Below are 24,300 nucleotides of genomic sequence, written 5' to 3'. Positions count from 1 at the left end.
GCCATCCAGCTCTGAAGGCATCAGCACAGAAGTAAGGGTGTCAATTCTGTGACCCCCCCCTAAAATGACTTTGTGACCCCCCTGCAACTCCCTTTGGAGTCAGGACTCCCCCAATTTGAGAAACACTGGTCTCTCCTGTGAAATCTGTATAGTATAGGGTAAAAGCACACAAAAGACCAGATTTCACCGTCTGTGATGCATTTTTCATGGTCGTGAATTTGGTAGGGCCCTAGATACATTAGATGGACAAGTTGCAACATCTGATAAATCAGCATTACAATTTGCCCTGATACCCCTGATGGCTTATTCCCGTGGTAGCTCAATTACACTGAGAAAGCAAAGGCATCATTCTGACCATAGCTGTGACTGTAGGCAGGGTTTCTGTTTAAAGCTGAATTTTGCATTATTTCTGAAATCCACATACATGGTCAGAACTGGAAGTGAGCAGGAGACCGTTTCCTATCCCACAAGAGTTTTTGAGATTTCTACATTTTCTCCCATCCCAATTTAGGATGAAAAGTTGAAATTTTGAAAATTTTCATGAACCAGTAATCTGATCTGAAATTTTCCAGGAGTCAATTGAAATGTTCTGTTTTGATTTTGACCTTTTATAGAATTTCACCTTATTTAGTATAAAATAACTATACTTTCAAAATGAAGTCGTTTTGAACCAGAAAAGGAAACTTTTTGTTTCAAAAATGTTGAAAAGTGTTGTTTCGACAATTTGAAAACTTTTTTCCCCCCAATTGAGATTAATAAAACCAACCCTTTCCTGCAAACGGTTTTGGGTCTGCTATTTCCAATTTGAAAAAAATAATATTTTGTCAGAAAATTCCTGACCGTCTCTAGTCAGAACTCGTTTAAAATTGCTGTGCTAGTTCAGGGACAGAGTTTGTGGTGCAAATTTGAGCTCATTTGATGAAGTAGTTCTCAAGATATAGCACAGTGGTCACCAACTGGTTGATCCTGATCGACTGGTCGATCCTAGACAGGGGCGGCTCCAGGCACCAGCACACCAAGCGCGTGCCTGGAGCGGCAAGCCATGGGGGGCCCTCTGCTGGTCGCCGCGAGGGTGGTAGGCAGGTTGCCTTTGGCGGCATGCCTGCAGAGGGTCCGCTGGTCCTGTGGCTTTGGTGGACCTCCTGCAGACGTGCCGCCCAATCTGCGGGACCGGGGACCTCCTGCAGGCAAGCCACTGAAGGCAGCCTGCCTGCAGTGCTTGAGGCAGCAAAATACCTAGAGCTGCCCCTGATCCTAGAGGATCTCCCAGTCAATTGCGATCTCTGGCAGAGTGTGGCTGCAGCTAAGGCAGACTCCCTGCCTACCCTGGTCCCACGCTGCTCCTGGAAGTGTCCAGTGCAGCCCATGGCCCTGGGAGGTGGGGTGAGGGTGGCATGGGTCTCCCTCTTGTGTGCAAGCACCACCCCCACAGTTCCCATTGGCTGGGAGAGCTGCCAGGGCAGTGTCTGCAGAGAGGGACAGCGTGTGGAGCCACATGTCCCCCGCCTCTTACCCAGAGACCGCAGGGGCACGCTGGCCACTTCCAGGAGTGGTGTGGGGCTGGGGTAGGCAGGGAGCCTGCCTTAGCCTTGCTGTGCCCACCGCCAACCGGGAGCCACCGGACGTAAGTGCTGCGCAGCAGTAGGTCCTGTACCCCGCCCAACCCCCTGCCCCAGGCTGAGCCCAGAGCCCCCTCCACACTGTGAACCCCTTGGCCCCAGCCCAGAGCCCGTCAACCCCCTACCTCAGCCCGGTGAAAGTGAGTAAAGGTGGGGGAGAGCGAACAACGGGGGGAGGGGTAGAAGGAGTGAGTGGGGTGGGGCTTTCTGGAAGGGGTAGGGCTTCAGGGAAGGGGCAGGGTAGATCCTGGGTTATCCTTAGTTTCAGAAAGTGATCTTGGGTGTAAAAAGATTGGAGACCGCTGATATAGCACATGCACCCTTCCATTTTCTGCCCCCAAGTAGCCTATTTTAAGATTTCAGGTCTTCTCACGTTATTTTATGTAGAGATAGGGGAGAGAAGGAAGTGGTGGAGCATCACTGGAATGTCCCCAGTGAGCTCTCCTGTCCATCACAAAGAAGACGCTCCAAAACTTAATAAAAGGTTATTGAACTTTATTTTCGGTTCTGTGGAGTTATGCACCAGACTTCTGTGAATCTATCTAGATTGCCAGCCTTGTCTGTAGATTTCAGAAACACAGCCAGCTCCCTTCCTCTCTGAACCAAAACACATGCAAATGAGTAAAGTGTTGTTGGTTTGCCAGAGTGCAGTTTGAACCCAGGGCCTCCATTTTAACAGCACTGACCTTGACTCCAGAAACCAAATTGGTAACTTCTTCATCTGGTAGCAGTAATTGAAGGGAACACATAACACTTATTGAGCCAGCCACTGGCATTCATTCACCTCCATAAAAATATCTTTTGGCAGAGGGGAAAGCAAATATCATTCATTTCCTTTAACAGATGGAAAAATTGAAGACAACAGAGGTTCTACAAAGCCACATCTGGTCAGCCAAGGTGTCAAGGTTCCTTCCCCACTCTGAACTTTAGGGTACAGATGTGGGGACCTGCATGGACACTTCTAAGCTTAATTACCAGCTTAGATCTGATATCGCTCCACCATCCAGATCCTCCATCTGGAACAGCCACTTTCCTCCAAAAACCTTCCCCTCCCAGGGTAGCCTTGAGAAACTTCCCCAATTCCCTGGTGAACACAGATCCAAACCCCTTGGATCTTAAAACAAGGAAAAATTAACCATCCCCCCTTCTTTCTCCCACCAGCTCCTGGTGGATCCAGATCCAACCCCCTTGGATCTAAAAAACAAGGAAAAATCAATCAGGTATTAAGAAAAAGGCTTTTAATTAAAGAAAAGAAAGGTAAAAGAAAACCGTCTGGGAGAGATTGGCATACCAGCTACTCTCACAGACAACAGATTTAAAACACAGAGGATGTTCCCCTGGGCACAAATTTAGTTACACAAAAAAATGCCCAAATACCCAATTTTGATAATTCCCTTAATGGTACCAAGACAAGTTACAAAGAAAATGAACATAAACCTATTTATCCCTTTCTAAAACTTACTACTCTGATAAGAGGGTGGTTCCTTGATCTTTTTCACTCCGGCTGAAACTGAAAATCTAAACAAAGGAAAACTTCCCTCCTTCCTTTTGAAACATCTTGTTCCCCCATTGGTTCCTCTGGTCAGGTGCCAGCTAGGCTAGGTGAACTTCTTAACCCTTTACAGGTAAAAGAGGCATTAACTCTTAACTATCTGTTCATGACACAAGGTCTATCAAATAGCAAGCTCAGTTTATCCACTGAGCCACACTACCTCTCAGAAAAAACGGACCAAACCTTTGTGCTTGGCTAGAGCAGAACTAAACACATGATTTTCTGTGGGGGTGTGGTGGTAGTGGTGGTGGGAGCTGGTGGGGAGATTTGGAAAGGGACCCTGCACGCAACCCCAGTGATAATGTCAGATATTTGCATAATAAATGCAATTGCAATATCATTGAAGAAGATAATTGTGATATTTTAAACTTTTGTAATGCTGCTAAACTCTTTGTGGAATTGAATTTTTCCAAGAGTTTGCATGCATAGCTGGGGACTGTGCTAGCTAATTCAGAGGGAACTATAGGGCCAGGTTATGAACATCCATCAGGGTTTGTCTAGACCAGAAAAAACTGCATTACTAAACAATGCTGGTGCAGCACATCTGTAGTAGGGGTGAAATCCTGGCTCCATTATAGTAAATAACAAAACTCCCAGTTATTCCTTCTTTTGCCTAAAAGTATTCTAGTTGCTGACTTCCCCACTGCAATTAAGAGTCTTGAAACTATAGACAGCTGAGTATGCTGACCAATTTGCTTAACTTCTTCCTCATTTCATTCATCTGTCCACGTGGTTTATGACAACAAAATTATTTTCTTTGTCCCGCTAGGTGGCTGGATGAATCTATCATTCAAGAGATCACACCTAAGCTGATTGGGGACTGGCCCAATACGTATACCTACACCAAAGCCTTGGCAGAGTACCTGGTCCAGCAAGAGAAAGAGCACTTCAACATTGCCATCATCAGGCCATCCATCGTGGGAGCCAGCTGGCATGAGCCTTTCCCAGTACGCCTGATTACGCTCCTTCTTTTAACCATTTCCCACTGAGTGGTCTCCAGATACAGCTGAGACTCCTGCTCCAAATCCAGCCTTCTGTCCAGGGAGCAACCTCTCATTACAAAGATGCCTGCTGATCATCTTAGAAGTGCACTCTGGTTCTTCAGGGTTTCCAGGGAGGCTGTGGGAGATGGGAGCAGGCAGTGTCTGGTGCAGAACTGCAAGACTTGCTCAACGTCTCCAGGAAAGGATCACACTTGCAAGTTGAATAAGGCAATTTAAAATAAAAAACAAATGAATTAAATTTACTGTTGGTGGGAAATGCTGGTCTTGCAATACTGGAGACTAAAGTCCTGTATCCAGAGAGGTTCTACACACTGCCATGCCAACATACCTCAGCACTCAGCTGGGGGAACACTCCTAGGGCTCATAGGATAGGTCAAGCTGTCCATCCTGATCTTTATGCTAAGGCAGTCTGCTAGGCATGCCAGGTAGGGCCATTTGCGAGTGGTTTTTGGATGCCATAACATGACATTCAGTAACTCACCAAGCTGAGATGCTCCAGATGCACATTTATGGGGAGTGTTGCAAATACTAGGAGTACCATACATGGAATAGAATTCAGCTACATTTATACATTGAAATAAATATTCTAGGCCAAATTTACTACTGGCATAAGTAGTATGCAACCCAGGTGCAACATGTTCTAGGCTTGCACCTGGGTCATAAAGGTGACATAGTCACCTTTGCCTCTTCCATCCCTGAGTGGCACCAGGCAAAGCTCAGACATCACCTAGGATCTGAAGCAAAATATCCATCTTGGAAGGACAGAGTGCAGCATAGTTATTGCAAGTCATTCGAAATATTTTTGGTTCTAATTAACATTCCCACAAGATGTGACTTTCCTTACTGCAACAGAGTGCTGTTCAAGAGTCCTGATATTCTTTACTGTCTTTGAAAACTTCAGGAAAAATCAAATAAATTACCTCCAATCTGACCGTTAGACAGATATGCCACACTGGTCATTATAAGCCGGGGTGATTGCATCAACACCAAGATTACATGGCATTTGGAAAGTCAGATCTGGTACACATAGTCAAATTACTACCCTAATGTGATCTTTAAAACAAAATTTGACTATATTTGACTAGATCGTAAACTGCAGACAACACTGGCTGTTTACCATGCATCCTTTATTTAAAATCAATACGTTGTGCTATCTTTGCTCTGTGGCAGTTGTCCAAGCTAAATTGGCATCCTTTTAAACAGTGGTCTGATTAAGTGACTTCATCCATACCACAGCACTTTTTGAAGCCTGTATGAGCTAAACGTTGTTGAAAGAAATAATAAAAAATGCCTTTCCTTTTTTGCAGGGTTGGATTGACAACTTCAATGGAGCAAGTGGAATGATTATTGCGGTACGTATAGTTACTACTTAAAAAAAAAATTCCTTTTCTCAAAGCGTGTGCGCAGAATATTCCATAGCACTTTGTAGATTTTAATAGAGACACATGCCATATATCTTTATAGGCATATGCCTACAGGACCCGACAGTGTTGTCTGTTTATACTGCATCCAAAAAAACTACCTTAAAACGACATTAAGGTTGCATAGTCAAGTACTGAAAAGTTAGGAAATAAAAGAATTAATGTTACCTGTACAAGCTTATTTTGTCCCCCTTGTTATGCATATATTAGCTTTTCCACAGGATCCTGGCCTCCTACCAGCAGAAGGTGCATTGAGAGCATAGTCTCCATGCTTTCAGTTCTGGTACCTGGCACAACAGTGGCAGCTAATAGGGAGCATATGCCAAGCTCTATGGGGATACCAAATGCTCATCCTGGTCAGCATGTAGGATCTGTGTGGGTATGGAGCATGCTCACTGCAGACAGAATCTTGGGAGAATCTAGCTCTACTGAGCATGTGTGAACTGTGATTTTCAGAGGCTTATAAATTGGCCATATTTGGGCAAATTTTTGTGGGGCTGGCAAAAGGCACATCATTGATGGTAGGCACAGATGCCAACTTTCACACAGTAAATAAGCATCCTGACTTGCACAATAAGCCAAAAATCAAGCTAATTGCATTTCAAAACCAGGTCAAAACAAGCCAGTCCCTAAGAACCCCAACGCTTTGTGACTAGATCACCCCTGCATGCAGTCTGGAACTATGGTGGGCCCGCTATGCACCCCTGACTCTCTCCCCATCTTGCCGCTGCTTTCCAGGAGCTGATCAAAAAAAGGAAGCAACAAGCTACAAGCCAAAAACTAGCCAACAAGCAAATTAAGCCAGAAACAAGCCCAGTTTCTGTGTTTTTTCCCATGGGTTTAGCGTGTCTGCCACCTCCTGGCAAATGTCCAACTCCTTGCTCCAAAGCATGGGGGCACTAGAGATTCTCAATGAAATAGTGGTTAGATTTTTTTAACATGGGAAAACAATGTATTTTTCCCTAATCTTGTACTCAGAAGTGACCAAATCGTTTCTACTGAAAGTTTCCAAGAAAATTCAGCCTGAGACACACACCTGGCATGGAAAACTTCAGTCTGAACAGTTCAGATCTAGCAAAGTTATAAGCAACTGAAAACAGTGTCATAAAATAGAAACTTAAATTACATGTCATTTCCAGGACATGTGTTAACTGTAGGTGCTTCTGTTGGAAGCATTCAATTCAAGGGAACAAAGTTGTTGGTTCAAGTCTCACACAAGGACTTAAGTTCATTTATTCCCATGAAACAAGTGCAATGCAGTTCTTATACACCTCTATCCCCATATAACCCTGTCCTCGGGAGCCAAAAAATCTTACCAAGTTATAGGTGAAACCGCATTATATCAAACTTGCTTTGATCTGCCAGAGTGTGCAGCCCCACCTCCCCAGAGCATTGCTTTTCCATGTTCTATCTGAATTCGTCTTATATCAGGCTAGAGATGTACTATCATTTCTCATTATATGTATTTGTGACATATACATCATGATAGTGCCTGACCTACACCAGTGGTGGGCAAACTGCGGCCCGCGGGCTGCATGCAGTCTGTCAGAGTAATTTTTTGGCAGGCCACGAGACAGTTTGTTTACATTTGCACATTTGGAACAAAATCCAGGATAATGGAGAATAAAACCCTAGTTTTCCTAAAGAATTGCCTTGAAGAAAGATGCAATAGATAAGTAAATCAGTAATAATAATACATTTGAAGAGCATATCCTTTTCCATGCATTTCTCATCAGTTTGATTTTTGTTTTAAACCAGAACTACTACTACTCCCCCAACTCATATGAACGGCCATCCTGTGTCAAACTAATGATCCATCTAGTCCAGTATCTTGTCTTCTGACAGTGGCCAGTGCCAGATGCTTCAGAGGGAATGAACAGAACAGGACATTTTGAGTGACCCGTCCATCCCCTGTCATCCAATCCCAGCTTCTGGCAGTTGGAGATTTAGGGACACCCCGAACATGGGGTTGCATCCCCAACCATCTTGACTAAAAGCCACTGATGGACCTATCCTCCATGAATTTACCTAATTGTTTTTGAACCCAGTTATGCGTTTGGCACTCATCACATCCTGTGGTTGACTGTGCATTCTGTGAAGTGCTTCCTTTTATTTGTTTTAAATTTGCTGCCTATTAATTTCATTGGGTGACCCCTAGTTCTTGTGTTATGTGAAAGAGTAAATCACACTTTCTTATTCACTTTCTCCGCACCATTCATGCTTTTATAGACCTCTATCATAGCCCTATTGGTCGTATCTTTTTAAGATGAGCAGTCCCAGTCTTTTTAATCTCTCCACATATAGAATCTGTTCCATACCCCTAATCATTTGTCTTGCCCTCTTCCAATTCTAAATACCTTTTTTTGAGATGGGGCAACCAGAACTATATACGGCATTCAAGGTGCAGGCCTACCATGAATTTATATAGTGGCATTATGATATTTTCTGATTTATTATCTATCACTTTCCTAATGGTTCCTAGCATTCTTTTAGCTTTTTTGCCTGCAACTGCACACTGAGCAGATGTTTTTAGAGAACTATGCACAATGACTCCAATATCTCTTTCTTGAAAGGTAACAGCTAATTTAGACCCCATCACTTTGTATATATAGTTGGAGTTTATTTTTCCAGTGTGCATTACTTTACCCGTATCAATATTGAATTTCATCTGCCTTTTTGTTGTCCCGTTACCAAGTTTATTGAGATCCCTTTGTAACTCTTCTCAGTCAGCTTTGGACTTAACTATCTTGAGTAACTTTTTATCGTCTGCAAATTTTGCCAAGTCACTTCTCACCCCCTTTTCCACGTCATTTATGAATATGCTGAACAGCACAGGTCCCAGTACAGTTCCTTGGAGGACCTGGCTATTTACCTCTCTCCATTGTGAAAGCTGGCCATTTATCCCTGACCTTTGTCTCCTATCTTTTAAACAGTTATTGATCCATGAGAGGCCCTTCCCTCTTGCATCACGACTGCTTAGTTTGCTTAAGAGACTTTAGTTGAGGGACCTCGTCAAAAGCTTTCTGAAAGGCCAAGTACAGTATCTCCACCAGCTCCCCCTTGTCCACATTTGTTGTTCCCCTCATAAAATTCTAATATATTGTCGAGGCATCATTTCCCTTTACAAATGCTGGGTTGACTCTTCTCCCACAAACCATGTTCATCTCTGTTGATTCTGTAACTTATAGTTTCAGCCAATTTCTCTGGTACTGAAGTTAGGCTTGCCAGCCTATAATTGCCTCTGGAGTCTTTTTTAAAAATCAGCATTACATGGGCTACCCTCCAGTCATCTGGTACAGAGGCTGACTTCTGTATATTTTGTACCATGGTATTACCATGTCCTATTGATTATTTTCATTCTACCAAGTTTCTCAGATATCAATATGTTCACTTAATGCCATCCATACTCATCCATACAATGTGTTAACCCAGGGGTACATTCTAATATATGGGGGTATACTGTATATTTTTGTTAATCTTTATTTTATCCAGGTTGATTACACTATAAAACTATGCTATTGTCAGCCTTGTGCAGTCTATAACAGGATTTGTGGTTTGTAATCATAGCAAAGGAGGATTATGTTGACATAGCATCTTAATAAAAACAGCTCATTTTTACCTTAGGAAATGAAAGTTGTTATAATTACATGTGGAATACACACTTCATGCTGGAGCAGGATTAGTAAATAGATATGTTCATGCTAATGCTTTCATCCAAGGCCTTTGTTGTTCATTTCAAACCACATCCTCTGTATTCACAAAACTCCACTGGCTCTCCATTAATATTAAGATTAATTAAAATAATTGCATTCCAGCTGTGATATTTTTAAATGTATCGAGCAGAGTGTTGGATCTGTTTATGCGAATGCACTTAGAGTTCCTTAAGCATTTGCTCATACCAAGTTTGTTGTTATATAGTGGTACTATGGGTTTTTTTTTCTCTCTCTCTCTTTATAATACAGTCTGGCATCATGGTGGCTCCAACGGTGTGTACGTGCATGTGTTTCTATTCAGGGATTTGTGCTATATCTATCATACAGAACAACTGACTATGACAATTTCAAGAACCTTCCGTGCCTCAGAATAGCAGACTATTTACCACACTGCTTGCAGCCCCCAGGGTGGTGGGGGGAGGGAGGGAGGAGAGCAGTCTGCTACAACTGTGAGTACTCCAAACTACTAAACTAAGAACAGCGAGGTGAAATAGCAGGCTATATTGGAACAATGGAGGACTTTTGACATGGAGGACTGGCCCACATCTATAGAGAGTCTGGAGCAGCATGTTGAAGTAAACAAGATTCTCTCAGAAAAATGTACCATTACTAAGAGTGCTGAAAGCAAAAACACACAGTGTAGTATGCAGTCTGATCATCTCAGAGAAGCCAGCAAGCAAAACTTTTAAAGAGAGAATGCAAATTGTTCAAGAGCACTTGGCGCCCAAGCCCCTGATTATGGCTGAAAGGTTTAGGCATTGGCGGCGGGTAGAGGAGGCTGTGCCTTCCCAAACAGCCAGCCGTGGTCCCGCCCATATTCCACCCCCCAGAGCCCTGTTTCTGTGGTGCCACTGGGCTCCAGGGGCTGGGGACATGCCGCCCGCCTTCCTGGTGCCCCACGGCTGGGGATCCTGCAGCGGTGCCGTGTGCTCTTCCTCCCAGCACTCCAGGGCTGTGGGGGTCTACAGGCAGCCTGGGGCAGGAGCCAGCGGCCGTGCAGGGATCTCTGGGTTCTGGGAGCGTGGAAGAAGTGGGGCCAGGCCTCAGATGTAAGAGGCAGAGCTGCGGACTAGCCTCCCCCAGCCAGCAGTTCATGTGCAGCCCATGGCTTTCGGTTTCATAAGCGGAATCAACCTGAAGGTGAATCTATTTCCTCCTTTGGTACAGAGTTAAAAACATTATCGAAACACTGTCCTTTTAAGGATGGTCTTAACGAGGCCTTGAGAGACAAATTTGTGTGTGGACTACTTAATGGAAGCATACAAAGAGCCAAGAGGGATCCCATGTGAACTCAGGTTTATGAAGCCACTCTGAACAGCTGAAAATATGCTAACAGCCCTAATTGGGCATGCTTTTACACATGGGAAGGTGAGCTTACCATACATTAAGGATGTGTCCTGTGGGATTCATGTTGTTATACCTAGTAAGCTGTGCACAAGAGTCTTAGAAGAGTTCCTTGTAGGTCACCTAGAGATAGTAAAAATGAAGGCACTTGCCAGAAGTTTTGTATGGTGGCTAGGCATTGAACAACAAATAGAACAGCTTGCTAAGGAATGTTTGGACTCCCAACAGGTACAACACATGCCTAAACCAGCATCATTGCCCCTGGGAATGGCCATAAACTCCCTGGCAATGTCTGCATATTGACTTTGCCAGGCCATTTTTGGGAATGATTTATCTAGTACTGAGGGGTGCCCATTCCAAATGGCTAGAAGTTTTTTGCATAAAAATTACCACAGCTGCAGAGACAATAGAAAAACTTGGAAGTTTATTTGCAAGAACTGGACTGCCAGAACAAGCTGTGAGTGACCATGTCCTCAGTGTTGCTCAGAAGAGTTTCCACAGCTCATGAAGAAAAATGGTGTTAGATATATCACCTTAATACCACACCACCCAGCCACAAAGGGCTTGGTTGAAAGGTTTGTACAGAAGTTTAAGCAAGCCCTGCGATCCATAACAGATGAGAGAGGGTCATTACAGCAGAAGCTGATATGTTTCTTGCTAGCATATAGAAATACGATATATTCCATGACAAACCAAACACCTGAGATGCTGTTTATGGGCAGAAATCTCAGTTTATGTTTGGACTTTTTAAAACCAAATATACTACTACAAGTCAGAATTTATCCAATAAGTCAAGCTATGGTGAGAAGGACCAGTGCACCTCATCAGCTACAAGTGGGTCTAATAGCGCTGGCGCATGATTATCGGGGAACCAGTACATTGCTTCCAGCAACTATTATCACATAAATGGGTCCTTTGTCTTATATAGTACAAGAGGAACCCAATATGTTTTAGTTCTGCCATGTTGACCAAGTGTGAGATTTGGGGGTGACCTGTGGCTGAGAAAAGCAGTAGAATTTGGGGAACTGCCAGTTGTTCCAACATCAATGCCCCAGCTTGAAGCAGCAACCAAGAAGCAGCAACCAAGAAGCTGAACAACCAGCATCATCTGAGGGAACATCTGAGTCAGAAATTGCTGCAGACACATCACTTCCTCAAAGAAGTGTTCAAAATGTTGGCAGATGCTATCCAGAAAGACAATGCAAGCCACCTTAAAGATTTCACTTGTTACTGGACCTTGGGTTGTTCTTCCACTTTCTGAAGGTTTGTGTCCATTTTTTTTTCAGAGGGAAGGGCAGATGTGATATACTTGAATGTATTGAACAGAGTTTTGAATCTGTTTACATGAATTTGCAGATATAGTTTCTTAAGTAGTAGCTTATGCTGAATCTGTTTTTATGTAGTGGTTACTATGTTTTTCTTCTCTCTCTCTTTGCAATACAAGAGTCTGTCTGCCATCCTGGCTCCTGTGTTTCTAATCAGGGATTTGTGCTATATCTGTCATACATGCAGCCTTTTACACACACACACACACCATGGACGAGCTCACAAATGTTTCACTTGCTCTCTCTTTCTCTCTTCTCCACACTTAGCACCTTGGGTTCACCCAGTACATGTCTTTTCTGTGTTCTTTCACACAACCTTGCCACTGTTAGGGTGAGAACCTTCTCCTCTGCAACTTATGTCTAGAAACTCCCTGTAAATGTAAATCTCTGCTTCATTAACTCTCTATTGCTTTTCAGCTATCATCTGAAAAGAGAGTTTTTTTTCTTCTTTGCCAACATCTCTGAATTTCTCTCCATTGGCTATTATTTTAATTTTATATCTGTATTATTTAACTTGGTGTGTTCTTTGGGATACAATTTGCATGAACGATGTTACACAAAACAAAGTTCTGTTGTTTTGTCCTTTATTTCCCTTGAGATTGTTTTTTGAGTACGTTGTGCTGTATACCTGCATAAAGCGGGCACATTGTGAGGCTGGAGCCCAAAAGCTGAGTCTTTCAGCCACCCAAGAAATGCAGCGATCAAATGTGACTGTGTGACTTAAAATGTTTCACTGCTTTTGTAAAATGTTTTTCTTGCACTTTTTTTGACTATCAACAAGTCAGTTCTGACCTACATGGCAAAGTATTTGGAATCTTCATCCACCAATAATATTTTTTCTTTCATTAAATCATCTGCTGAAGTTGTACAAGGTCCCGTGTGTATTTCATGCCATGGTTCCTTGGCTCAGCAACAAAGGGGAAATGGAGGCTTACACCATCCTATAACTGTATCTTTTCCTGAATTCCATCTGTGAAATTCAGGCCTCATCGATGTCAATGCCAAAACTACCATTGACTTCAAGAGGTCCAGGATTTAAAGTTACATCTTTAGTGCTGAATGAATTCTAGTGTACAGCTGGGGTTTCTGACACTGCAGGACTGTTTTACTAATTCTTCCTAAACTGCAGTTTTCTCTTACAAAAACTGCCCACGTTTTGTGACTTGAATATTTTTAAATTGTGAAAGATTTGGGTTTTGTTCAAATGAATCAGGTGCCAAGGTTGTAGGTTCTTATATCTCTGAAATGAAGAGACTGCAGAAAATAATCACTAGGAATAAGTGTACATTTAGGTTACACTGAACACATTAACAACCCCGTGCAGGATCTGACAATTTAATTCCATCACACATGGAAGTCCAAGAAGAAAAATCCCACTTCTGCAGTTTCCTTTGACAGTATGGGGTTTCTCACACATTTTGATGACTTTGCCCTGAGTCCCAGAGGGGACAGTTCACTTGTCTGTCTTTCCTCTCCCAAGAAAAGTGGTTGAAGTATTTACATAGTGATAAAATTTTGGTTTTTATGTATTGCAAGATCACTGTGGTGGGTTTTTGTAATATCTACACTATATTTTATATCATATATAAAACCTATATATTGCAAAATAACTATTTCCAGGTATCTAGATAAGTAGTTTTCAACCTGTGGCCTATGGACCCCTGGGGGTCTGCAGACTATGTCTAAGGGATCTGTGAAAGGTGACTATGAAAATAAACTTTCAGATCCTAGAAAAGTCATTTTGTTTTTCTAATCAATCAAAAGTATGTGAATATCCCCACCTACAGTACAAAACTCAGAAGTGTTGTCATTATTGTAGAAACCCATGGTTTAGCGTCCTCACACTGTGTCAAATGCAGTGCTGAGCATGTGTAACATTTATAGCTGAATTGTTTTCAGTCTGACTTCTGTGGTAGGGGTCTGTGGACCACAGTTTGAATTTCCATAGGGGTCACATTTTTTTAGGGTTTCTCAAATGAAAGAAGGTTGAAAACCATTGCTGTAGATCACTGCCATAACTGAGTGAGTATAGAAAAGTATCAACATTCTTAAAATGTTTCATTTAAGTTAGTACTCATGAAAAGGGCTAGATCATCAGCCCTGGAGACTGAAGTTTATCCAGGGAACAATAGAAGCACAGGCAGCATCACTGCAAGTTTCCCTACTCCACCCTGCCAGTGTGCCTGAACACTGGCATTGGAGGGATTACCTTTATAATATACTGAGATATACCTATCTCTTAGAACTGAAAGGGACCCCCAAAGGGTCATTGAGTCCAACCCCCTGCATTCACTAGCAGGACCAAGTACTGATTTTACTCCAGATCCCTAAGTGACCCCCTAAAGGATTGGGCTCATAACCCTGGGTTTAGCAGGCTAATGCTCAAACCACTGAGCTGTCCCTCCTGCTGAGATTAAAAAGAGTGTCAATTTTCATTAGATAGGCTAGAGGTGTTTGCATCACAGAATCTCCTAAGAACTGGACTCGATGGTCATCACGTTTCATGTATCCTCTGGTGGGTCTGTCCACCTGCTTGGGGAAAAATAGTCAGAGATCCCCAACTATGTTATTACCTTCTACACAGGCTCTGACATAGAAATGCAAAAAATATGGAAAATGTAACAAAAGTGATAGTTCTGACCTGGACTGATACTGCAGGTCCTGTGCCCACCCAGTAGCTCGAGGATCACAACCCTTCTCTTTGCCTCAGGGGGACCACGGGGCTTACCTGCCATGTTGAAACCTACTGTTGCTGCTCAGGGAACTCTTTGTCTCTCCTGCCTGACCCCTCCCCAGTTGCAGAGTTGGGTCTTCACTTTTATATATTCCAGCTAGGAACCAGAACCATTCTTTAGCTGCCGGTTAGCTGGATCAGCTGGTTTCCAACAGCTGCCTGCTGGGCTTCTCCAGAGGCCAGGGCTTGCTGCTCCCTGACTTTGCAGGCCCTTAAATGGGCAGACCACTTTTGTTTGATAGCAACTTTCAGTAGTTACTGATCTTTATTGGATTTATACCGATGTTATAGAAATAGACAACTTTTTCCCTTTGAACCATCCATTCCTTAAAGGAGGGAAAAAGTGTACATGGTTTTAATTGCACTTTTTGCACTAACATCAATGGAAATCAAGGAGCGATAATCCCTGCATAGTGCTTCCAAAACTAATCCCTGAATTGTCTACGTTACATATTAGCAGAACCACATTTGATTAGAGGCAACTCTCTCTGTTTTGAGCTAGTTGTATTTTAAAAACGTGTACAGTATTCATCTGCCAATCAATTTTTTGGCCTTAATTAAGATGGTCAACTAGTTAGATTAAAATAAAGCCCCTCCATACACGTACGCACAAACCATACCTTGAACCTTCACACAAAACCCACCCCATCTGATAACCAAAATCGGGTTGGGAGAAGTATGGTTTTTTTTCATGTTACCTCATCTCTGAATTTCCAAGTTATGGCTGGGAATGGAAATGGAATGGCTGAAATATTGTAAAAAGGGCTGTTCTCAAACTCTGTCTGGACTAACCACAAACTAGAAGTACAAAAATCTTGTGATAAAGTCTATTTTCATGAGATTTCAACCCAGGGAAGACAGAAGATTTGCTGGTAGGGAGAGCCAGACACTTCAAGGATACTAGCTAGCATCCTGCCAGGCCCTCCATAAAAAGTATCCATCTATTCTTCAAGGATTTATTCCTGCACCATTGAAATTTTCCCTTTGACTTCATTGAGTGCAGGACCAGGCAGTAAGTGGGGGGAAAATGCATGCTTTTAGCTTAATACTTGTTTGAATCTCTGTTTCATGATAACCAGTGAATGAAATTCATGAGGAACAATTTTTTTTTCATTTCTGATTGGCAGGAGACTGTGCCTAGCCATTGCAGATGACAAACTAGCAAATGTGATCCCTCGTTCATCTTCTCAGGGCTGGACTTGCTCTGAGTAGGCCTGTTGGTCAGGGTCAATCAAAAACTTCACTTTGTCCAACATATACACTTTGAACAAGACAAGCTGCTGAGAGCATATCACCTGTGTGCCCTCTCTGGTTAAGATTCCTTCTCTGCCTAATTCAAAGTTTTGGTCCTTATCTTGAAATTCCTTAGTGGTCTTGAGACAAACTACATCAGAGACTGAATCTGTATCAATGATGACTCAAGGCAACTAAATTAATCTGGAATATAGAAATTAGAAGTGCTTAGGGTGAAACCTTCAGGAGCAGAAAGCAGGATGTTCTCAATGTTGGGTGCTGGACTACCCTAGCTGAGGAGATCTGAATGGATCAGTCTATCCGTTTTCAGGCCCATTCTTTTGATCCTACTTGCAATGATGAGAGAAGAAGGAATAATTGAAGTTTAGTGGGTGAAACCTATGATGGCAAAAGCAAAATTCCATTAGAGTAATTTTCTGTGCTCGACAAGCAAAGTGAATTTTGTTCTTAGATCTTTCAGTTATTGGCATCCTATAAATATAAGAGATTAGACTGTTTTTCCAGACCAATTTTGCAGATATACAGATAGTTCAGATAAGCATCTCTTGGCTGCTTTATCCAAATTGAACCTGAACTCCAAACCTTTTGAACTTTTCCCCCTCATTAGCATTTATATAGAGATATGAGTCTAATCTGCACAAATACATAGGTTTCTGTTAAATACACAGTGTGAGGGGGGCAGAGCTCTGCTTTATTGCATAGAGTGATTTGTTTTTCATTGCTTCGAATTGATTCTGTTGCTGGGAAGAGACGCTTTGGTTTATCTGTGGATTTCAGAGGTTGTGTGAAGTGAATCACATTTCTGCTAGCCTATACCTGAAGAATTATGTCTTAGTGTAGCATAGCCTTCATTCCCCCCTACAAAGCTATGATTAGTTGCTATGGGGAATAACTCTGCTTTTGGTATGTGTCCTGAACTGTGATTGGCCCCCGAGCTGTTCAGCTGGGATACTGCCTAAAAATGTCAAACTCAAACAGGCAAGTGATCTCAGAGACCTCAGTCGAAGTAGCTTTTATTATATCAAACAGAAAATGTCAGCAATCTAATAAAAATTAGCCCATATAATGAACCAAATAATGTGCAGCATTCAATTTGTTTGAATTATTTATATATTAATATTTATTTATATATCGAAGATCTACTTCAAATACTTATGACCATCAATATGAATAGAGTGTATGTTTATAATATGTCATTACTACTACAATATGTAAATAAGTATGCATCAGTCTCTCTCTTCTAGAAGGTTCAAGTAGCAATTTGGGGCACAAGTGAACGTGAGTTTGTCTACCTGTATATGATCACCATTTGTTTACATCACAGAATTCAGAATTCAACATGATTGGCTGTTTCTTCTGAAGAGAGCACTAAGGTTGCATCTACACAGCATGCTTGTTTGGGTGGCATGCAGTGTACGTATGTGCATAGCTCATCAAACCGGGTATCAATAGCAGTGTAGCTGGTGAAGCATGGCATAGGTGAGTAAAGTAGAGGCATGGCTGAAGGCTGTGGGTAAGTATTTGAGTACACAGCCTACACAGCTCTCTACTCGCCCAAGTAGTGCCTCCCTGTCTACACTGCTATTTTTACCAGTGTAGTGTCTGGCTGCCTCCCCATTGCTGGACCCCTTCTGTGCTGCAGTGAAAGACTCCAGCAACAGGAAAGGGGGTGGTTCTGGCAGGTGGGCGGAGGCAATGAGGAGAGCCTGAGCCTTTCCTTCCTGCAGTGAAAGGCTCTGGCAGCAGGGAGCAGCTGGAGCCTTTCCCTGCTGCCTTCTGTCAGACAGAACCTTTTACTGACACGTGTAACTACACATGAGAGCGTTGACACAGCTCTGCATGCTGCTGCCAGAGGTGTGTAGCCTAGGAATGGGGTAGCAGAAGGTAATGTTGTAAGTTAGAACTGAAGTGTTTTGGCAGAATTGTTTTATGGCCCAAGACTAGAACAACAGAAGGTTGCTGCAGGATATGATTGACGTAAATTGTCAGACCTGGGTGAGGAAGCTTACATGATTATACCTTATCTGCAACTTTTTTGTGACACTAATATCTTTAATAAGCATGAGAATGACATAAAACATATGCATTGTTTATGGGCTAAGGACAAACTTTAAAAATAATCATTCTAGCAAGGCTTTTCAGCCCAGATTTCAGACAAGTGGTTATGCAGGGCTGGACATGTTCTGTTTGTTTGCTTGTAGCAGTGGTCCTCAACCTTTCACAGCTAGCGAGCTACTTCATTATCTGAGGGAGGTACAGACTGATTAAAAAGAATTGTATCACAGTAGTTTGATGTAATGAGCACATTGGAACATTGCTTATAAATAGGTGATGTTGCAAAATCCTCTTCTCCTTTCTCCCCCGCCTTGTGGCTGCTGAGTATCTCTGGCTCTCCCCCATTTCCTGTGCAAGCTTCACCCCTGCCTTAGAGAGAAGGAAAAGTTGGGGAAAGGATTTTGGCAGCTTCTACCAAGGCTTGTCCTTTTGCCCATCACTCCCCTTTCCCCAGCAGCTCACCTTTAACCAGCACTCTGCTCTCCCCTTTGGATCGTGGCAGTGTGTGCCATTCACCACACACAGACACTACATCAGCCACACAAAGGCCCTGATAGGCATGGGCAGCTCAGGAGTGGCAGGGGAAGATAAGAACGGTCATATTGAGTCCATCTATCCCAGTATCCAGTTTCTGAAAGTGACCAGTACCAGAGCTTCCAGGGGAATATGCAAAACAGGGCAGTTGGAATGATCCAGCCCTGTCTTCCCCTCCTGGCTTCTGGCAGTCAAAGGTTAAGGGTGGCCCTGCGCATGGAGTTGCATGCCTGACCATCTTGTCTAATAGCCATTGATGGACCTATCCTCCATGAACTTACCTACTTCTTTTTTGAACTCAGTTATACTTTTGGCCCTCACAACATCCCATGGCAATGAGTTCCACAGATTAACTAAATTAGGTGAAACAGTACTTCCTCTTGTTTGTATTAGTCCTTCTGCCTATTAATTTCATGGAGTGTCCTCTGGTTTCTGTATTGTGGGGAAGGGTAAATAACACACCTCTGTTCACTTTTCCTACACCATTCATGATTTTAAAGACTTCTATCATATCCCTGTTCTGAGTCTTTTTTTCTAAGCTGAACAACCCTAATATTTTTAGTGTCTGCTCGTACACAAGCCATTCCATACCCTTGATCATCTTTGTTGTCCTTCTCTGAACCTGTTCCAGTTCCACCATATTCTTTTTGAGATGGGGTAACCAGAACTGGACACAGTATTCAAGGTGTAGATGCACCTTGGATTTATATAATGCATTATGATATTTTCTATCCCTTTCCTAGTATTCTGTTAGCCGTTTTGACCACTGTTGCACAGTAAGCTAAAGTTTTCAGGTGATTCCAAGATCTTTTTTGAGCTGCTAATTTAAAACCCATCATTACATATGTATAATTGGGATTATTTCTTCCAGTGTGAGTTACTTTTCATTTATCAGTGTTGAATTTCATCTGCCACTTTGTATCCCAGTCACTCTGGTTTTGTGAGATCCCTCTTTAACTCTTTGCAGTTAGCTTTGGAGTTTGGACATAACTATCTTGAACGATCTCTCTTCAATCTGTCTTGAAGATCACTGATTAGATTTGCTCCAAATCCTCTCTTGTAACATCAGTCTCCTCCTCCTTAGTCTCTTACAGCTGCCCAAAATGTGGGTGCAGAAACACTTTCTTTCCTGCTGATGTTACTGCATCCTTTGCTCTCCAGATCCCTTTACTGATTTTTCTGTTGCCTTCTACATCAAATTCAGATCCCTTGTCCTTGTAGTCCAGGCATTACACTGCTTATCTCCTGCTTTTCTCTCTTTTTCCTCAGAACTTTTCACTCAGCTGTTTTCACTCAGGCCTCATGCCCAACACATTCCCTCAGTTTCCTTCCCTCACTTTCACTTGCATGTCTCATGCCCCCTCTCTGAAACACCCTAGCTGATCCAGTCTGCCTTGCTGCTACTCTTTCTCCTTCAAGTTCCTCTTTAAAAGACTTCTTCCATGAAGCCTCCAAACCCTAATCTCCCTTGCACAGAAACATCATCACAAACACTCAGTTAAAAACAAATCATCATGGAACCCCCGAGAAGTGCATTACCAACTAAATCAAACCTAGAGGAAGGTCTGACTTCCTCCACCCTTCTTCACAACGTTTGTAATTGGCATTCAGCAAAGTTACATCTTAACTTAGAGTGTGTCTCGACCACAATTGCAGGGTGTGACTGCACCTTGAGTAGACACACATGAGCCAGCTTTAATCTAGCTAGCTCAGGTTCCAGAACCAGGGCCGTAGCAACAAAGAACGTGGCCCCCTCCGAACATATGTCCGGGGCCCCTTACAATGCAGAAACTGGAATGCAGTATTTATTTTATACAATATACAGGGTTCATATTATGTATACATAGGCCTACAGTGTACATGTATTCCGTATTTACGCAAAGCTCTTCTTTCGAGCCTTGTTCTCCGCAAATTGGTTAATCAATGCGTCATAGTCCAGAGATCTGGCAATCTTGTTTTTGATTGAGATAACTGCAAGCGCAGAAAGCCTGTCATCGGTCATGGTTGAGCGCAGGATATTCTTGATCAGTTTCATTCTGCTGAAGCTCCTTTCAGCACCAGTGACAGTAACTGGTGTGATCAGAAGAATTCTGATGCAAATGCAAAGATTCGGATATATCTGCTGAAGGCTGTTCTTGTATATGTACGTTAAAAAATTGTTTGCCATGACAAGTCCTCTCTCTTTCTCGATGACATAAATAAAACGATTCAATTCCATTATGAGTTCGTTGGCATCAATGTCTCCCATTTTTCTTTCAAAATTTTTGCTATGATTCTCCAGTTCATTTTCTCTCTGACACTGCTTCAGGCTGTTGGCGTTGTACAGAAATCCAAACAACTTATACCACTCCACGAGTTGGTCAAATCGCGACGAAACAGAAGATATGGCCTGATCAGTGAGAAGAAGAAAGAACTGCGATTTGAATTTTTCTTTGGCAGAAAGATGATTCGAATCAGCACGTTCGTAATCAAACATTCTCTTCTTATTCGAAGGATCGCCGAGCTTTTCATTACTTCCTCGAAATGCCAAGTTTCTTTTGGACAAGAAAATAACGACATCAACCATGCGTTTGACAACATTTCTCCAGAAATCTCTTTCTTTCAGAAAAGCCTGCAATTCGAGTTGGTCAATAGATGTACTGTTTAGTATGCCTGACCGAAGGTCAAACCATTTCACCATACAGTCTTGATGACCTTTGCCTGTTTCATGCTGCTGAAGTCTTTTTGACAGTGCTTTCCAAGCAGATGTTCCACGATGTAGCGGTATGTCGCCAGTGCCAAATAATTTACAACAAAAACAAAAAATGGCATCTTTCTGAACTGAGTACATTAACCATGAACGTCTTATTTTCTCGCCATTTGCCATGGGTCGATAGAAATGAGTAATTGTGAACCTCCGTCTTTCCTGGTTAAATGGAAATTCGTAACTTTCATTCTGCTGCAGTGAGCCACGTGCAACAATGTCACACACTTGCCTGTCTGATATTATAGACGGCCAATCTCCTGGATCATCAGTCAGTGGTTCAGATTCAGATACTTCTTTCCCAGCAGCTGCTGGAATATCTGTCACAGTTCGTTTGGTAGAACAACTGGCTTCACCTTCGACCTCACTTGAAGCACTTCTGGATACTTCTGGATATGATTCGTCACTGCTAGTGCTGTCTGTTTCATGTGCCTGTACCTGTACGTTGGATTGCAGCGCAAAATACGTTGACAACTTTGGAATTTTCTCAAGTTCCTTCTCGGCATCTTTTGCTGCCTTTCGTTTACTAGCTCTGCTCTTATATATTCTCTTAGACATCACAAAGCACGCTTCTGCGTTGGAAACGATAAAAAAACTAAACAACTAAATTAATAACATTTATCCGCCGACCGCCATTATGAATGCAAATACACATTCTTTGAATGGGTCCAACTAAAATTCGAAACTGACCGACAGACAACTGATGTAGCCAATAGCATTATGATGTAACATAATGACTTCACGGTTTTGTCAGTAAAACCGACATGGATTGTGCAATAGCGTCAATAAATGTCACTTACCTACTTATACCTTACATTTTTTTTGCCACTTTTAGGGGCTCCCTTCCTTGCCGTGCCCCCTCAGGTCGGAAGGCGCTCGCTGCACCTCTGTCCAGAACAGTGACGCCACAGCAGTGCAACCTTCAGTGCAGGCTGTACAAAGCCACCTAGAACCCTGAGTAGCCAGTGCTGAAGCTCACACTGCTGTGCTTTCACTGTTTCAGGACCCAAGGTAGTGAGATTAAAGAGAGATCACATATGTTACCTTGAGCTGTGTTACACTCCGTTGTTGCAGTGTAGACTTGCCCTATAACTGTAAGCCCTCAGGGAAAGGGCCATGTCTTGTTTGTTAAGAACCACACATGCTGATGGTACTTTAGGAACAAATCATAACATGGAAGGTAAACTTCAGAATGGATGTACAGCTAAATCCAAAAGATCGGGGTAAAATTTTCAAAAGCACTTAAGTGACTTAAGAGCCATTTTTAGAGTGCTTATTGACTTTCAAGAGACGTAGGCTCCTAAGTGCCTATGTGACTTTTGAGAATGGAAGTTAGGTGCCTAAATCATTTAAGCACATTCGAAAATGTTACACTTAGGCACTTGGGAGCCTAAATCTCATTGAAAATCAATAGGACTTAAGCGCCCATGTGATTTTTGAAAATGGAATTTAGGTTCCTAAGTCATTTAGGTGCTTTTGAACATTTTACCACAAAACATAAAAATGTCTTTCTTGTTGGATGTCCTTTTATCATCATGAGTTAAACAAGGCCACTGCCTTTTTATACACTTCTACTGACATTTGCTTGTCACATTTCCAACTTCCTCTGACAACACTAAACAGTTTGATCCACACAAGAATGCATGCATCCTACGAAGTGGGTATTCACCCACAAAAGCTCATGCTCCAATACGTCTGTTAGTCTATAAGGTGCCACAGGACTCTTTGCTGCTTTTACAAGAATATAAAGTGCTAACCATCAGAGGGTGTCTAACCATCAGAGGAGTGAAGTTCTGGAACAGCCTTCCATGGGGAACTGTGGGGGCAAAAGACATATCTGGTTTCAAGACTAAGGTTGATAAGTTTATGGAGGGGATGGTATAATGGGATAGCCTAATTCTGGCAATTAATTGTTCTTTGACTATTAGCGGTAAATATGCCCGCTGGCCTGGGATGGGGTAGGATCTGAGTTACTACAGGGAATTCTTTCCTGGGTGTCTGGCTGGTGAGTCTTGCCCACATACTCAGGGTTTAGCTGATCACCATATTTGGGGTCGGGAAGGAATTTTCCTCCAGGGCAGATTGGCAGAGGCCCTGGGGGTTTTTCGCCTTCCTCTGCAGCATGGGGCACAGGTCACTTGCTGGAGGATTCTCTGCACTTTGAAGTCTTTAAACCACGATTTGAGGACTTCAATAGCTCATACATAGGTTAAGGGTTTATTACAGGAGTGGGTGGGTGAGATTCTGTGGCCTGCGTTGTGCAGGAGGTCAGACTAGATCATCATAATGGTCCCTTCTGACCTTAAAGTCTATGAGTCTATGAGCGCTGGCTCTCCATAGAGGTAGACTGATCTTGCGTGTTCCACAGTGGGCTTGAAAAGTGACTAAGTGATACTGCATCCTCTCTAGGCAAAGGAAATCCTGTCATGGCATATTGTCACTGACTCTTTCCCTCTGTCACACAGGCTGGTAAAGGGATTCTGCAAACTGTCAAAGTCAATAATGATGCAGTAGCAGATCTGATTCCAGTAGATGTCGTCATCAACCTCATGCTAGCAGTTGGGTGGTACACGGCAGTTCACAGGTAGGGATGAGCACTTGTTTCTCAGATTGCTGGTAAGGTATTATGTACAATATGAATTTTAATGGGACAGCAAATATCATCCAACTTAGACTTCATGAGACAGGAGCATTTGATTCCCAAGTTCAATATCTTGTTTCCTGGGTGTAGTAAAGGCTAAAAGTGCTACAGAAGCCATGAAGACAGATCCTGGGACGTGGGGGAGCTTCTTATGCCATTCTGCAGGAATCCCTTTGGTCAGTAAGATGATTACTTAGCACTTATAAAGTACGGGGTATATACATGAATACATAGAACTGTAAAAATATTAACTAATCAAAGAGGGAATGGTTGAAAAGGCTGTCTAGTCTTCTAGACCCTCTTTAACCAAAGGAAAATTGATAGAATACAGGTTTCAGAGGGTGGCTGCGTGTAAACAGGA

The 24,300-nt window shown here is 42.6% G+C and overlaps 1 protein-coding gene across 4 annotated transcripts in view; it reads left to right on the top strand.

Moving 5' to 3' along the window:
* The window catches only part of FAR2 (fatty acyl-CoA reductase 2), a 210,036-nt gene that overhangs the window by 151,764 nt on the left and 33,972 nt on the right, over positions 1-24,300 (top strand). For 3 of the 4 annotated variants that reach the window (XM_030539025.1, XM_030539007.1, XM_030539018.1), the window contains 4 exons: positions 3,941-4,118; positions 5,483-5,527; positions 9,559-9,582; positions 23,764-23,882. In XM_030539025.1, coding sequence (XP_030394885.1) covers positions 3,941-4,118; positions 5,483-5,527; positions 9,559-9,582; positions 23,764-23,882 — 366 coding nt within the window. The remainder of the gene's footprint in view (positions 1-3,940; positions 4,119-5,482; positions 5,528-9,558; positions 9,583-23,763; positions 23,883-24,300) is intronic. The other variant, XM_030539034.1, reaches the window with a different exon arrangement.

Source organism: Gopherus evgoodei, chromosome 1 (genome assembly GCF_007399415.2).
Source record: "Gopherus evgoodei ecotype Sinaloan lineage chromosome 1, rGopEvg1_v1.p, whole genome shotgun sequence".
Taxonomy (NCBI): Eukaryota; Metazoa; Chordata; order Testudines; family Testudinidae; genus Gopherus; species Gopherus evgoodei.
Note: the sequence above shows the minus strand (reverse complement) of the source record. Positions and strands in the feature narration are given on the sequence as shown.